Raw genomic sequence first — 17,615 nt, 5'->3', positions numbered from 1 at the left:
CCAAAGAACATATCTCTCTCTCTCGCAGCACCATCTAATTAGTAACCAAGTACAACGAACACGCGCTTCTCTCCCGCTTCGACAGATGGCAGCACAATGTTATTTCGTTTAATGTCACACGATTATTCTTGATTTTCCACTTGAAGGCTCGAACTGATGATAACTTTTACGAATATGATTTTCATTTGCTGCAAGTCGCTGCACATTTTGCGAAAAAAAACTTACTGCAACAAACTTGAATTTTTGAGATCAGTATTGTTTTACAAGAATAAAGTTTTTTTTTCCTGTATCTTTTTACGTTTAAGATGATTTGAACAGATTTTGTCGGTGAATCACCGTAAACTAGTAGCGCGTATTAATTGTTAATATGGAAAAAAATGTTTCGCTACACATTTAAACTAAATAATATATTCATTTAATATAAAGTAATAAAATAGAAAGTATAAAATAAATAAATCATTTTTAAAATAAATAACGCATTTTAAGATTTTCATCTTTAAAAAGGTTTTAGTTATTCAGAAAGCCAATCATACATTTAAAAATAAATTATGAATTTTAAAATAGATTATATTATACTTCAAAATAAACCCCTTTAGAATAGTTTAAATATACTATCCTCCTTTTTTAAAATGTTAACCACTTTTATTTAATATTTGAATTGATTAACTCTTACTTCCTAGGAATCTCTCTTCTTTTTAAATAAATAAAGAAATCATAATTCCTTTATCTCTTTGTCTGCATTTGGTTTATTCATAGTTATTTTATTCCCTCTTTTTTAAATTCTTTTTTAAAAAGGTTTTAGTTATTCAGCAAGTTATTTCTTTTTGCATTTTTCTCTAAGAAAATAGTTTTTAAACTAGTTATGTTGGAAAACATTCTTAATTAATTTAAGAGAGACATTTTATCTATAAAACATTTATAGTGACGGATCATATACCCTAAAGCTACTTCGTACTTATTTATAAAGATATGATGAAAAGTTGTGAATATATTTCATATTCAAACTATTCAATCATAATTTTTTTATTATTTTTTTAAATGTTTATACAATTGCTATCATTAAAATAAGTTGATATCATGACTGACTGTTACTTATTAGTTGCACTATTGTGTTTATAATTTCTAAAAACATTTGACTAGCGTTCCGAAATAATAAAAATATAAAATAAAATTAAAATTAGGTTCTGTTCTGGAAATTTATTTCAAATTAAAATATAGAAGTTCTGTACCTCTTCATTCACAGCGTGGATCATGCATTTTTTATTTGACGTCACTGTACAATATCGTATTTGACTATTAATGCAGTTTGAATGGCAAAATTTAAGGAATGTGATTTGCGAATAGTTCATTGAAAATGTACTTACATTGTCTCCAGCTCTAGGTTCAACAGGATGAACTGCAATTGTTACGTTCATTGGAGGAACTGGTAAAAAAAATAAAATAATTTTCATAAATTTTAATATATGTATAAAACTTAGCTTAAGAAATCGAATATTGCTCTGAGAAAAAAATACTTTGTCAAATATGGTAAATACCAGAATATGGTAAAATTTACCTCTATAGGAGCACCAAAAGAATCGGTAACTTGCATCGAAATGCTTTGGTAATGGTTTTAGTAAAATTAGCAATTACATATGGCTTTATGATGTGTGATAAAATTTGGTACTAGTGTTAAAATTTTTAATTTCATCATGATACCTAAAAGCATGGGAAAAATTTTTCGGTTAAATTTACTTTTCAGTTTCCAATTTTTACTAAATGCGTTTTAATAAGAACTATAATTTTGAAAACTAGAAATTCTGGTAAACCCTGACCTTATATGAACGAAAAAATTATCAAATAATGGTTTAAATACCATATTTTTCGTTTTTTTTTAACCACAATTATGGATTTTTTACTAGAAATAGAACACAGTAATTTTACCACATTTTTTTACGTGTGAACTGTGCAAATTTATATTTATATTTAAGATCCAATAACAGTTTAATGATTGCAATTAATTTTTCTGTAACGTGAGAGTTTTCTAATTGCTTTTAATCATTTTAAATCAAGATAAAGAAGAAAAAAAAGCCATTTTCTCATTTTAATGCAATTATCAAAACCATCCAATGTTAAATAATTTATATTTTTTCTTTGTTAAATAACAATATTTACGAATTTTACTAAAATGCAACTTACAGAATACTGAAACTCGCACGAAGGCAGACAGTGGTTTCTTTAGAGCAGAATTAAAAGATTCACACCGATAATAAGCACCATTGTCACTCAGTTGAACTCTGATTATAAGCTCGCTTGCCACTCCAGATCCAATAGATATTACAGGGGCACTAATCTATGAATAAAAAACAATAATAAAATTGAACAATATCTAACTAAAAAGGTAATATGGCACGAATATTGCAGGATTATTGCTCCCTTATTTGAATTTATACACTTATAAGTAGTATTTAAAAATGAGTATTGCAATTTAGGTGGAAACAATTTCTTAAAGATTCTACTAATAACAAAGGTTTAAATTTTCTGTCATAGACCACCAGTCATCTAACAGCATGTGAAATCGAAATATTTGATACACTTCTGTCAACTTTAATACGATGTCAAGTTTGATTGCATTCGTGTGCAACTTAATCCCTCTAAATAACTTTTATACTCATGATTATTCTACTTGAAAAGGAAACATAGGTAATATTATTAACCATACATATGGATATGGGTTGAAAAGTTACATCTTATAAGTGTAAAGCAAGCGTGTACTATATAGTTGCAGGCATCGAAGTTACGTTTGAATAATGGACCGATATTTCTGAGGGTCAAGGAAAAGTAATTAACTCTCATACTTAATAATTTACTTTTTTTTTCACTGTTTATGTAACGGTTTCCCGGAATGTCTCTAATGCTCAAAAAAACTTACTTGCTTTTTTGTTGGTAAATCTCAAAACCATCGTGTTTTGAGAGTCCGTGGTCTATCTACAATCGATTACGTGATTATATTAGTTTGTGTTGTATCAACATTCAAACATGCATAACCTTCTGTGTGCAATCGCGTCCAGCGGTGTCATACATGTATTAGTGCCATGGTTTTACGCTAACCATGAACTGCATTTGTCTAGCTCCTCATATACAATGTCCACCAAAAATTATTAAATAAAAAGATGTACTTATTGCCCTCAAAAAACAGATGTACAAAAGATGTACAAAAGTTGCCCTCAAAATTTTTGAGACAACCTCCATACCTAGAAATCCCTGTTAGCAAGCAAAAACTGCAAAATAATTTGCCAATCTGATATTTCGCTATTATATATAATACATTTTTTATTTTGACTATAATTTGAATGATTGCATTTTTCTGCTTTTTTCGAATATTTAACTATAAGCTATGAGAACGCGCAGAAACTTTTCAGGAATACTCTGAAAAATGTACTAGTACATAATGGTTTCTTTTACATACATTTAAATAATCGATGTTTTGAACGACTGAAACCCTAAGAACTAGGCATCATTATTCAGATATCACTTACCTCTCTGTCTCCTTTGAACCATCTAAGAATTGCTGGAGGGTTTCCACCCACAGAAACACAATNAATACTGAAACTCGCACGAAGGCAGACAGTGGTTTCTTTAGAGCAGAATTAAAAGATTCACACCGATAATAAGCACCATTGTCACTCAGTTGAACTCTGATTATAAGCTCGCTTGCCACTCCAGATCCAATAGATATTACAGGGGCACTAATCTATGAATGAAGAACAATAATAAAATTGAATAATATCTAACTTATAAGGAAATTTTGTACGAATATTACAGGATTATTGCCCTCTTATTTGTATTTATACATTTATAAGTAGTATTTAAAAATGAGTATTGCAATATAGGTGGAAGCAATTTTTTAAAGATTCTACTTATAACAAAGGTTTAAAATTTATGTCATAGACCACCAGTAATCTTACAGCAAGTGAAATCGAAATATTTGATACACTTTTCTCAACTTAAATACAGCGTCAAGTTTGATTGCATTCGTGTGCAACTTAATCCTTTTAAATAACTTTTATACTCACGATTATTTTACTTGAAAAAGAAACATAGGTTATATTATTAGCCATAGGTATGGATATGGGTTGAAAAGTAACATCGTATAAGTGTAAAGCAAGCGTGTACTATATAATGGTTGCAGGCATCGAAGATAAGCTTGAATAATGAATCGATATTTCTGAGGGTCAAAGAAAAGTAATTTACTCTCATACTTAATTTTTGCATATTTCGCGATATCTCGAGACTTGCTTAAACAAATCAAAAAAAAAAAAAAAATGCNNAAAAAAAAAAAAAAAAAATGCGTGCAGCTATAAAATTCTTTCATCCATAGACAATTTCATAAAAAATTTTTTTTCATTATTTATTAGTTTTCATTATTTTACATAATAATAGTCAGAACAATTTTTAATCGGAAGGTATGCAAATTTTTACATTTCTAATTTACGACTTTCCCTTGATGTTTTTGGTCGTGGACTATTATGCATTTCTCGCTTATCATGATGTTCCCAACCTTCCCCAAAAGTTGCCCTCAAAATTTTTGAGACAACCTCCACACCTAGAAATCCCTGTTAGCAAGCAAAAACTGCAAAATAATTTGCCAATCTGATATTTCGCTATTATATATTATACATTTCTTATTTTGACTATAATTTGAATGATGGCATTTTTCTGCTTTTTTCGAATATTTAACTCTAAGCTATGAGAACGCGCAGAAACTTTTCGGGAATACTCTGAAAAATGTACTAGTACATAATGGTTTCTTTTACATACATTTAAATAATCGATGTTTTGAACGACTGAAACCCTAAGAAATAGGGCATCATTATTCAGATATCACTTACCTCTCTGTCTCCTTTGAACCATCTAAGAATTGCTGGAGGGTTTCCACCCACAGAAACACAATTAAATTTCTGCATATCGCCCACTCTAAGAGATGTTTTCAAATCATATCCTAATATGGTTGGTGGTCTTGGAGGATCTGCGTTGTGAAAACGTAAACATATATTTATATCCTAGAAAATAAAACTGAATAAAATGTTTTCAGTAGACATGTTTTTATCATTTTAAGGTCTTGAGTCTTAAAATAAATTATTGTCCGGGAAAAAGTTTAGAAAATTCAATATTCAAGTATTTTCTAAATCCTATTCGTTATTGTGAAAGACTTTGAAAATCACAGGTTGCAATAACAAAATCCGATTTGCGCGCTTTTGTTCCTTTTTTTTGTATGTTTTTATATTCAGTTTATGCCTTCTGTTAGGAGAATGTTGTTTGGGAGATTTAAAGTTTTTTTTCAATGCACTCTGCTTTACTAAACATATAAATAAGTGGAGCCATGGAACTTTGTAGTTGAACAATGCCTTTGAGTTTGTGTAAGCATTCAAACGAAAAAAAAATAACTCAACTAAGATTTTGAAGTAAATAAAATTCACTGGAAGAAAGAGACAATTATTTATTTAAAATAAAGAGGATTTTTTTTAATAGAATTCTTTAGATTTATTTCAAGATAAAATATTTTAAGGTTTCATTTTAATTTCACTTTTTAACCCCTTAACGATCGGTTAATTTTCAAGAAAACGATCATAAAAGTGTCTATTTTGCCAAATACACGTATTTGATTAGTGCTAGTATCTAGTTTAAAACAAACTAACTATTTACAATTACCTTAAAAATATCCCGGTACTGCTATATGTTGTGTAAAATGAGAAATAAAATGTTTTCAGGGAAAAAGAAATGAATTAGTATTATTCTTATTGTCTCATTACTACTGAACACTCCAGCCCGTCAATATCACGGGAGCGAGAAGGAAGAGGTTAACAATCGACATGCATTTGAATTCACAGTGTACTTTTAAAGTTATCATTTTCAGCAGTTAGCAGTAAATACGGTTTAAACGTTAATAACGGTATTTTTAAGGGCACAAACCAATGAACAAGGTGACCTTGAAGAGCTCTGTATATGGTGCCGTAATTGAATGAGCACACGATACTTTGATATGCTCTTACTACTTATGCGAGATACTACCTTAACCCTTTGCCGCAAATAGGTCTCCTATGCCCTTTCATATACATTACAAACGAAATTAAATTTGGTACTTTTTTAAGTATTGAAATCAGTCTAATAGTTAATTAAAAAAAATTATGATATATTATTGGAATTATATATTTACTAAAATATTAAATTTAAAAAAAAAGTAGTTGGAACTTTTTCATTCATATTCGAAAACGTATCAAATAACAGACTTTGTAAATTGAAGAAATTCCAATTAGGAAGACTTCTCATCAGAACTAAACGAATGTAAATATGAACAATTATTTTTAGTAGTGATCCGTATTTAGAAAATGTTATTTTGAACGTGGAAAAAGACACCGGTGTTTCATGCCGTATTTACTTACCATAGATTATTAAAATGCAAAATAAAATATCTTCTCTTATTTTTGAACTAAATTAATGCAAAGCAATTAAAAAATAATGAAAAACATATTTAATAAGAAACTTTGAAGAGCTGCAAAACCACATGGACCTTATAGTGGCCGTTGGCATGGGAACTGCCATATGTGACGCGCCTATTTAAAAATCCTCACAGCCAAAGTAAAACATCTTAGTGTCCTAACTGGATTACTCTACTTAGAAAACATTATTATAAATTAAATAATTTTAGGTCTGAGAAACGTCTTACACATATCTAGCATCTTAGTGTCCTAACTCGATTACTCTACTTAGAAAACATAATAAATTAAATGTTCTTAGGTCTGAGAAACGTCTAACATATATCTAACATCTTAGTGTCCTATCTCGATTACTCTACTTAGAAAAAACATTATAAATTAAATGCTCTTAGGTCTGAGAAACGTCTAACATATATCTAACATCTTAGTGTCCTAACTCGATTACTCTACTTAGAAAACATTATAAATTAAATGTTCTTAGGTCTGAGAAACGTCTAACATATATTTCACAAAAAAATCATGTTTTGTGACATCCATTTAAGAATTAAGGAGCGCTTGACTTCCTTAGATCTCAAAATAATGCAAAATAATTTCTCCTGACTCAATGTTACATTTCCCGTCTTTCCAATTCCGCCAAGTAAAGGTGGGACGAAGTATAGTTGGGATTTCGCACAGACACAAACGCAATGAAAGGACATGGCATCTAGTGACTCTTAGTGTCCAAATCAAAACATTTCATGCGAAACTGCACAATACGACACTCAATCTGCAAAGGGTTTAATTTACAAACTTGGGCAATTCGTTATGTTTGCTTCAAATTAAGAATAAAATGGCAAGAAATACCAATGAAAAATTAGGGAGAGTGTACTGTTTGGAAAAGTTTATTTCTGTGTGGCTTAAATGATTTACAGATGGAAAGAAGTCTACTGCAATGTTTACTAAACGAAGCAAGTACTTATGGTGTCTGATAACTGTCTAACCAATGACGAAACTGTATCGTAGAAAAATGACGATTGATTGATTGGGATAAATTTTAGGAAGTAAATAAATATTGACCAGTATTCTAACAATATTTATAAAACTTGAATATTTATAAACAGGACTTTGTTAATCGGGAATAAATAAGCGGTGAATTTGATTCTTCTAATTGCTAAGTTAAGGGTTAAAATATTTGAATATAAAATACTCACATACAATACGGAGCTTATGAACTACAGAAGCGGTTCCGGACACTTGGTTGTTTTTTGCGTAACATGAAAACTCTTTTACATCCGGTTCCTAAAAACAAATGAACAATTGACGCTATATGGAAAGTTAAATAGAGTAAAAAGAAAATGCTATTTTATTTTTCTAAAGAAAAATCAATTTTTCAATGGCAAATCTTTTTAAGAATACTTTAAAGTGCCTGGATTCAGCTTATTTTTCTTAGCATAAATAACATAGTTTTTAATTTTACGCATATATTAATTTTATGAAATGTGAAATAAATTCAGAAACTTTCACTTACTTTGATGTGCAATACAATTATACAATTAATGAAATTACAATATATCTTTATTATTATTCCTTAAACGTGCAAAATGTTTTATATTTCGATTTTTTTTCATTGTATTATTGTTTGTTATTGCTGATATATTAATTTTAAAATTAATTTTTCGTAGTTCAAGCTTGTTTATGTATTTTTTTTTAAACTAAATCCTTTGTTTGAATAAAATAAAGTAATACATCGTGGTATACTATTGTATAGAGTGTGCTGGTACGTAGAATTAAAGTTAAAAGCAGTTATGAATTCTAGTGTTAGTAAATACAATCTTCCTAAAGCTACACTGAAAAAATCTCCGGATCAAATTGGGGTAAAAAAGTAAGGGCACTCAGGGTACCGGTACATTTTTTCGAAAAATTCAATTTTACCTAACATGCTACGGGGGAAAATATGATGTAACGTTTTTTTTTACAGTAATGAGTACCGCAAAATCATTGAATCACTCTAATTAAATAAATATTACTGTGAAACTTATGCTATCATATTTTACGGTAAAAATGGTGTTCAAGGATATATTCTGATATCTTGTATTATATCTCTTTTTAAAAGTCAAAGAAAGCTCTAAGATTACTACTTTTCCGTAACTTTACACTGCAAAAAAAATCCGGTTACGTACCCATATTCTGCACCAAACTAGAATTGTCAACATAGTAAATTTATTGAGAAGTAGTAGTTGTGGAGTTTTCTTCAGTTTTTAAGAAGAGATGCAATACAAGATATCAGAATATTTCCTTCTAATGAATGAATCAAATATAGTAATCAGCACAATTAAAAATTCAAATTGAGTGTGTTACTGTAGTTGATAAAACTCAATTGCTGTAAATAATGTACTACTTAAACCATTTATTCAGGTAATATATAAAACAATATGTCTTGCAACGTTTGAATTTTTTATACTGTATATATTAGATATTTTCTACAATGTTTTTTAAGTTATAAATGGAAATCAAAAAAGACCAAAACTGCCTGCACACTTTTTCGTCAGGCAAGTCGTATCACTGAAAAAAATCCGAATCAAATTATGGTAAGAGGTACCGGCACCTGATTGCCGATACTTTTTACAGTATAATCTATTTTACCTGTTCATGTTATGGAACAAAATATCTGATATACCTTGATTTTTACAGTATTAATAATATTTTTACAGTATCATAAATCATCTCTTTAACACCGATAACAATAATAACCGTAAAATAAAATCACTACTTTAAAAATTAATATTCACGTTAATGCTGCAATAAAAAGCAATTGTTTTATGCGGGAAGCTTAAGGTGATGAATTTACCTGCCTGGACAGAGTGATGGTGACATTGCTTGTAGTAATCCACCCTTCTTCTTTAGCCTCGATTACTTCTTTAGTTGCCTTTAAACGTTTACCGTCAACAGTCCAACTTATTTCGGATTTCGGATTGCTGATATCTGTAATACAGCTCAATGTGACAGTACCTCCCCGAGGAACTTCATTTGGACCCTTTATCGACAATTTGTTTGATAGATCTGTGGAAGTTTCGAAATTTATTCATAAATTCTGCATAATTCTAATAATTTCATTTCAGTAAGTATTAAGAGTTTTAAATACTTCAAGTTTAAAAAATGAAAACCGGATTTTTTTGTTTGCAGGTGGATTTTTTAAAAAATAAATCATTACATTATACTCAAATCATTTATAAGCATTTCTTCTTAAACCAATGTTTGGTATGTTAGGAAAACCAAAGAATAATGTTGCTTCTGCGCATTTCGATGTTCGTTTGTCATTTATAAAACTAGTTGTGTTCTTCAAAGTCATTCTAAAGACATTTTAAGGGGACTAATTTACTCGTAAGTTGTTAAATCTTTTTTTCCACGCAATTTAATGGGTAATAGCCAGTCAGATACAGACTGCTAAAAGTAGATTTCATTTATGTTTTTTTAATTGTGTGTGAGTTTTACGCAGGATTTTTTTCTTGCTTAATTTTAAAGGAAAACGATGACAAATTCGAGAGATAGAGTTCACTTTTAACCTACAAATAAAGGGAAACAAATTCTAACTTATAAGTCGCACGCAATTGAATAATAAAAAAATGGAGATTATTTTTCATGCAGACAAAGGCGCTTACTCGCCATTGCATATTTTCTTAAAGTTAAGAGATGGCAGTTGCAACCAAAAATATCTGTGATTAAAAATTCAAAAATGATGAAGGTGGTAGTCCAAGTTCCACTTATATTTTAGTGCGTCGTATCCAAAAAGAAGACCAACTTTAGAAAATTCATTAGTTGCTGTGTGAGGTTATCTCTCCTGCCATACGCGGAAGATATTGCACCAGCAGAATTTCATTCATTCCACCGTTTAAAGCCTGTTTAGACCATCCAAGTTCTTTGACGAAGATAGATTGACATTGATGGAAACTTGAACTTGGATCGTGTAAACGATTATCCAAGTACTTGATCCAAGCTCTTAAACGATAGTAGAACATGTTCTATTTTCCATCCAAGTTTTGCCTCCCTTAACCAATCAGCGTCTTAGGTTTTGTGACGTCAACAAGCAGTCATCAGATTATGTCATTTTGTTGTCTGTTTTCATATATTGTAGTCCAAATAAATTGATCTGTACAGTTTATTTGTGTTATTATGATTTTATTTGAATTTATTTAGTAAGTTTAAACTTATGTAAATATTATTATATAATATTGAATATGAACAATGCGAAAGTTTTTCTTCGGACCAATCAGTGACATTCAAGAACTTGGATAATGTCGATGAATCATCCAATTTCTTGGACAGAGAAATTCCTCCTATTTGTCGGATTCAAGAACTTGGACCGTGTAAACAGGCCTTTACACCAGGTTCGAAGAAACAAAAACTTTGAAAATTTGGANCCACTCAATTTAATGGGTAATAGCCAGTCAGATACAGACTGTTAAAAGTAGATTTCATTTATGTTATTTTAATTGTGTGTGAGTTTTACGCAGGATTTTTTCTCGCTTAATTTTAAAGGAAAACGATGACAAATTCAAGAGTATAGATCACACAGTATTAAATAATAAATGGATAGAATTCACTTTTAACGTACAAATAAAGGGAAACAAATTCTAGCTTATAAGTCACACACGATTGAATAATAAAAAAATGGAAATTATTTTTCATGCAGACAAAGGCGCTTACGCGCCATTGCATATTTTCTTAAAGTTAAGAGATGTCAGTTGCAACCAAAAATATCTGTGATTAAAAATTCGTAAATGATGAAGTTGGTAGTTCAAGTTCAAAATTAGATCACTTATATTTTAGTGAGTCGTATCCAAAAGGAAGACCAACTTTAGAAAATTCATTAGTTGTGGTGTGAGATTATCTCTCCTACCATACACGGAAGATATTGCACCAGCAGAATTTCATTCATTCCACCGTTTAAAGCCAGCAAGGACTAATATCTATGAACATCTGTGAAATATATGTCCTTTATATCTATGAAAGCCTGTTTAGACGATCCAAGTTCTTTGACGAAGATTGATTGATATTGATGGAAACTTGTTTTGCTTTGAGCTTGGATCGTGTAAACGACTATCCAAGTACTTGATCCAAGCTCTTGGACGATAGTAGAACATGCTCTACTTTCCATCCAAGGTTTTCCTCCCTTAACCAATCAGCGTCTTAGGTTTTGTGACGTCAACAAGCAGTCATCGGATTATGTCATTTTGTTGTCTGTTTCCATATATTGTAGTCCAGATAAATTGATCTGCACAGTTTATTTGTATTATGATTTTATTTGAATTTATTTAGTAATTTCAAACTTATGTAAGTATTATTTTATAATGTTGAAAATGAAAAATGCGCATGCTCAAGTTTTTCTTCCGACCAATCAGTGACATTCAAGAACTTGGATAGTGTCTACTAATCATCCAATTTCTTGGACAGAGAAATTCCTCCTATTTCTCGGATTCAAGAACTTGGACAGTGTAAACAGGCCTTTACACCAGGTTCGAGGAGACAAAAACATTGACAATTTGGATGATGTCTAAATTCACTGTTAGAATTTTTATTCTAAAATTATAGTAAAATCAAACTATAGTAAAGTTTACTGTAAAGAGCATTTTATTTTGTAAAGGCTAGGCTTTGCGTAAAGTAATGGGCATCAAAGAGTGCAGAGCACAATCTGAGGAGTGCCAGGCAGTGTAAACTGCTCATGTGGTGAAAGACATGAAGGGAATGAAAAGAGTAATTTGATTTCAAAAAATGCTTTCAATATTTAAAGAAATAATTTAATTTCGAAAATGTGTCATAAATAAAAAGCATGAGTGACATTAGATAAAAAACTTAGCATATCTAATATACAAAATTTGCATATTTACTGAGGAAGACAGGGTTAAAAAAACTTGTTCAAATACTGTGTGAAAAGTTGAAACGAAATAAATATGTATGTTACTAAGTCTATTCAGGCAATTGAAATGTTTTTGATGATTTCATGCCGCCATCGTTACTAGTGATTCGTATAATTTTGATACCATTTTGTTTTGGTGTTCCTGGCTTAAAAATTCATTTGTGTGACTTTTTTGACTTATTTTTGACAAGGATACTAAAGCATACTTCTTTTTGAGACAGGTAATTACGGAGCATCCTGTTTATATTTCTTTTCGAACCAACATTTTCATAAGACACCTGCAATTTTCTCTTTGCAGGCTATTGGTATCTTATTTGGAAAGTTCAATACCAATACAAAGTGACGAACAAAGTGGACAACCATTAAATTTATGCTGTTTTGTTTTTAAGTTATCAACGAATATGCTACTTAAAATGGATTCTCTCTTCAAAATGGCGAACAGTATGAGTGACAACAAAAAAAATTAAATCATATAAAAAAATTTTAAATTAAAAGGAAAATACAGTAATATGAGTTAAATTTTTTAAATTAAATCTACTAAACACTCGAATTAAGTTGATTACTTCTAATTTTCTTAAAAGTAAAAATATAGCTTAAAAGCTATGCATTAGCCTTTCTTGTGAGCATTTTGTAATACTAACTCATTAAATATTTTTTAGTGTGTCTAATTTTAAGAAAAGTTATTTCAACTTGCAAATTTTCAAGTGTAATTAAAATCATATTAACATCAGTCGCATGAAAAAAACTATGAAGGAAAAAAATGTTAGCTAATTACTTCACAAAAATACGATGTATGAAAATGCTTAAACAATTTTAATTAAAATCGTGAATGAAAGACGCAGTGTGTCATTAATTCATATCTTAAGAGTGACTTTTACGTCCAATTATGCAAACGAGAAAGAAATTAGTTTAAAATTGCAATGTTACGAAGCACTTTTGTACCCGATTTAGTAGCTTTTTTATATAGTAAAATTTAAGCAAAAAATTCAAATTAATGCAAGCTAAAATAAATATTTTAAGCAAAATGAACACTTTTCTCTCAAAACCTTAGGCAGTTGATTATATCATACATTAATGCTTTTAAAAAATTTTAAATAAATAATTATTATCCAAGGTATATGATTTTGAAACTATCCAAATGCATAGAATATTAAAATAAGTCTTTAATTTTACAGCTCTTTCAATTCTAATTTGAAATTAAATTTCAAACGTATTTATAATATTCCCTTTAAATTAAAAGTATTTTCTACTAAGAATATAAAATTGTTCAAAATTTAATTGATATGGCATAAATTTTTGATGAATGCATAATTTCCATCGCCATCTATACCGTTTTCAATCAACCTTTTCTGGACCTTTCGAAGTATTTTGTTCTTTTCGTATTTCTTTGCAGTTTGCGCCACTTGCTTTTATCAAGTTTTTGACAACCTTGTAAGTGGACATTTTTTTTCCGTTCGATATCAAGAGGATTCCAGTCAAGTTGTCAGCCCAGCCATTGTTAGCTTTTTGAATTATGTTGACAGCCAATAGAAATTGACTTGGAAATCTCTGAATGCATAATAATGAATAAGAGTTTCAGGCTTATACGAATAACACATTTCTGTTAAAAAAAATTCATATTTTATTTATTTATTTTCATGTTGAAGTTTCGGTCAAACAATCAGTGTAAAGACGTTTCCTACTGAACTGAAACATGATTGGTCTGAATCGTGACTTCGCTTAGCACAAACCATACTTTTGCTTGAGATGAACATATTTTTAAGATAATACGATATACTCTAAATCTTGAAGTTAATTGAGATGAGTAATTAAGACAATTACTTAAAGTTACTTAAGTTTGAAGAATACAAAATTTAAGTTACTTAAGTTTAAAGAATACAAAATTTTAAAATACCATGTTTCTTAATATAGAGAAACACGAGTTGTTTCTTTCCATAAATTATCATTTGCATTATCATTTGCGTTATCTATTTTCTTTCACAATTTACTGTTGGGAGAAAGAGCATCATATGTCCAAAAAATGAAGTGTTGTTTGAAGCTACATCTAGCATATATTTTTGGTAGTCAATTTATGTCGTTAGATTTTCTGGGATAAATGGACAATAATAATTTGTTTTTATAGACAAATGTGCTGGCTATTAGTCATTATACGTTATTAAATAGTTTAAAATATCTGCTCATACTTATCAAAATTTGATAATTTATCCGATTTGGTTATACCGGCAACTGTATGGCATCAAAGTACATACGTCATATAATATGAATACTATATGACACATAGTACTTATGTTAAACATGAAAGCAGCCAGAATCTTAAAGCAACTTTCATGCATCACTATACAAAATTACAAAAATCGATGATTAGCGAAAAAAAGAAACAAGCATAACACGTAAGATATAATGTAAGTTATATCTTGAAAGACTGAACATTGGTGTATACCTATAAAGGCTGAAGAGGCCAATTAAGTCATTCCCGAATTGTTCATGTGAGGATTTGTTAGATATCTGAAATCTTATAATATAGTCTTACTTTATTTTTTAAAAATATATTATAAACCTCATCATCGAAGCATTCGATTTGGTTAACGAAAACATTTTGTTAAACGCAAAACTGGCTTTTCAGTATTTTCCTTTTTTTCTGAAATTAATAATGACACACATGTTAAAATGCTTCTGATTTCTTTGAATTCGTGGTACCTTACATGTACCAAAGAGTATCTTATACCCAAATCTACCTAAGGTAATGGGATGCCTAAGGGATCACACTGGCTTCTAAGTATAAGATTCTTTATATGCACGTTTCTCTGAGGCTAACACATGAATGATTAAATAAGCACTTTAGTTGGATCAGGATATGAAAAGTCAAAACTACTCAACACTTACAGTAAGTTATTTTACGAATTACAGAGTAAAAAAAAACGAGAGGGGCCAAATCGAGCCCCATTCTTCTTTCTACGGTTAAAGTGAAGATAAAACAACCGCACCTAAATTTTTTGATGTATCAGTAAATTTTTGATACATCAGCTCACAAGATTTTAATGTAGGCAATCAGTACTTAAAGCTATACTCTTTCAATCATACCAATACCAATAACTACTTAAAAATTGTGTGTATAAGCAGCAATTAACGAGCCCCTTACTTTACTTAGACAATTTAAAGAACATCTCTGTCATCGTTTAAAGGTAATTCGAGTGGCATAAATAGAAATCCCTTTGTACACTATACACGTTTTTACAATAAAAACAAATCAAATCTCCTTGTGTACTTACAATAAACATTAAGCTTGATAGAAGCTGTTAGCGGCTCCTTTGTAGCAGCGTTCGATGCTTGACAATAATATGACCCTGTATTGTCCGTGGCACTTACTGTAAAAGTTAGGTTATTGGCAGTTGCAGACTCTCCCATTATTGGGTAATATGTTGCATCAATCTGAGCGTTACTTCGGTACCATATCAATTGAGGAGGAGGATTACCACCTTCTGAAATGCATACTAAGGTTAAGGCCTCGCCAGCTCTCACTATAGTGCCTTCTTCATAGCCCTCTATTCGAGGAACTCCAGGCGGATCTAAAAAAAAAAAGCAACAATTAATGGGATTTGTTTTGCGATGTAAATACAAATTCCAATAAACATAAAGGATTGCATTTTTGACGAATTCTTAATTATCATATGCCCCGAAAGCAAAATGTAAAGAATTATTCTGCAGCATTATCTTTAGAAAAAATTCTGATTATGATTTTAATGCATCCAAATAGAGTCTCAGTGCTGCCATCTAGTGTGGCAGAAACTAGACGTCGAAATTAACACGGCCAACGGTATCTCACCCATTGTGTTGGTTCTGAAAGAGTGGATACCACTTCTGGAGAACGCACTAGGTCTGCTCATCGGGAAGACTTATTGTGCAGTTCATAGGAAATAAAAAATAAAAAATCTCAAAGCAAGTAAATTATTATTTTAAAAATTATGTTTAATGTCACGTATGCATACTTAAGGCGTATTTACATGTTCAAAAATTTCGCAACCTAAGAATTATACATAAAATCTTAGTGTTGCTTAAATTTAAGTTGAATTTTATGCAAAGATACTAAAAAATGGAAAAAATCCCTGTACATTTAGATCGGTAATGAAATAACAGAAAGCAATCTTTATTTTTAACCTGTGAGGTGTTTAATTCTTATTTGAAATAAGTTTAGATATATGTTTCGAAAGGGATCTAAGAAATTTTACCATAGTTGTATGTTTGCTTTAAGAGATGAGATTAAAAATAATCTTCTGATGCTGCTGATCAGATGATAATTAGAGAGATCTTATCAGCTGAAATCTTAAGATACTGATTAAAAATTAATCTCACATTATAATCTGCACATGTAGTGCTGGAGAGTTTTGGCTATCACACTGAGAAGAAACGTATGGTTAAAACTACCATAGATACAATTTGATATAATTACGGAGTTTCTAGTGTTATTTGAGCACAAAAAGCTGAGAAATTGTTATCGAACCTCTGCAGTAACGTCCTTTGGTAAAATAAACAATAAAATATTGTTTTATAATATGTGATAAAACTAGACAATTTATAATGGAATAATAGAGCTTGGTAACAACTATTGGTAAAAAAAAACAAGATAACAATTAGGTTTTATAATATGTGATAAGATTCTAAAATTTAATCATGATATCCTAGAGCATGGAAACAACTTTTAGTAAAATAAGCAGTATTATATAGTTTCATAATATATGATCAAATTCGAAAATTTTATTATTATATCCCAGAGCATGGCATAAAAATCCTTCATTTAAATAAAAACCCTTCTGTTAAATTTATTTTTCAGTTTTGTATTACTTTAAAAAAAATGGGGTTACAAGATCTAGAATTTTGGTAACATTATGTTATTTAATATTCAATATAAAATTATATTGCAAATATAAGCGAAATAGAAAAATCAATCTTAAAATCAATAGTGTGGTTTAAAATTAAGAAAAAATTATAAATAAATAAAATACGAAATTAAATGTAAGATACGGTACTGAATAGCTCGGCTAAACATTCAAGCTTGAAATACATTAAATAAAACTTAAACTGAACAGATAACCTTACATAATTATTTATTACCTGAAATAAGTTTTATATTTTTACAATATAAAAAAACAACTGCTATTCTTATGATTATTTTAATAAAGCTTATTTTACTAGAGCATTTTAAAAGAAATACTTGTACACATTTTTTTTTCAAAATAAACTTTCATTAT

The 17,615-nt window shown here is 29.7% G+C and overlaps 1 protein-coding gene across 1 annotated transcript in view; it reads right to left on the bottom strand.

The window, feature by feature from the left end:
- The window catches only part of LOC107444002 (synaptogenesis protein syg-2), a 97,713-nt gene that overhangs the window by 25,542 nt on the left and 54,556 nt on the right, over positions 1-17,615 (bottom strand). Inside the window, exons 7-12 of the mRNA XM_071177677.1 lie at positions 15,639-15,935; positions 9,304-9,515; positions 7,667-7,754; positions 4,872-5,008; positions 2,179-2,332; positions 1,365-1,423 (exon numbers count right to left, since the gene is read on the bottom strand). Of these exons, the coding sequence (XP_071033778.1) occupies positions 1,365-1,423; positions 2,179-2,332; positions 4,872-5,008; positions 7,667-7,754; positions 9,304-9,515; positions 15,639-15,935 (947 nt within the window). The remainder of the gene's footprint in view (positions 1-1,364; positions 1,424-2,178; positions 2,333-4,871; positions 5,009-7,666; positions 7,755-9,303; positions 9,516-15,638; positions 15,936-17,615) is intronic.

The sequence above is a fragment of the Parasteatoda tepidariorum genome, chromosome 2 (genome assembly GCF_043381705.1).
Source record: "Parasteatoda tepidariorum isolate YZ-2023 chromosome 2, CAS_Ptep_4.0, whole genome shotgun sequence".
NCBI classification, from domain to species: domain Eukaryota; kingdom Metazoa; phylum Arthropoda; class Arachnida; order Araneae; family Theridiidae; genus Parasteatoda; species Parasteatoda tepidariorum.
The sequence above is the reverse complement of the archived record's forward strand: the minus strand, read 5'-3'. Positions and strand labels throughout refer to the sequence as shown.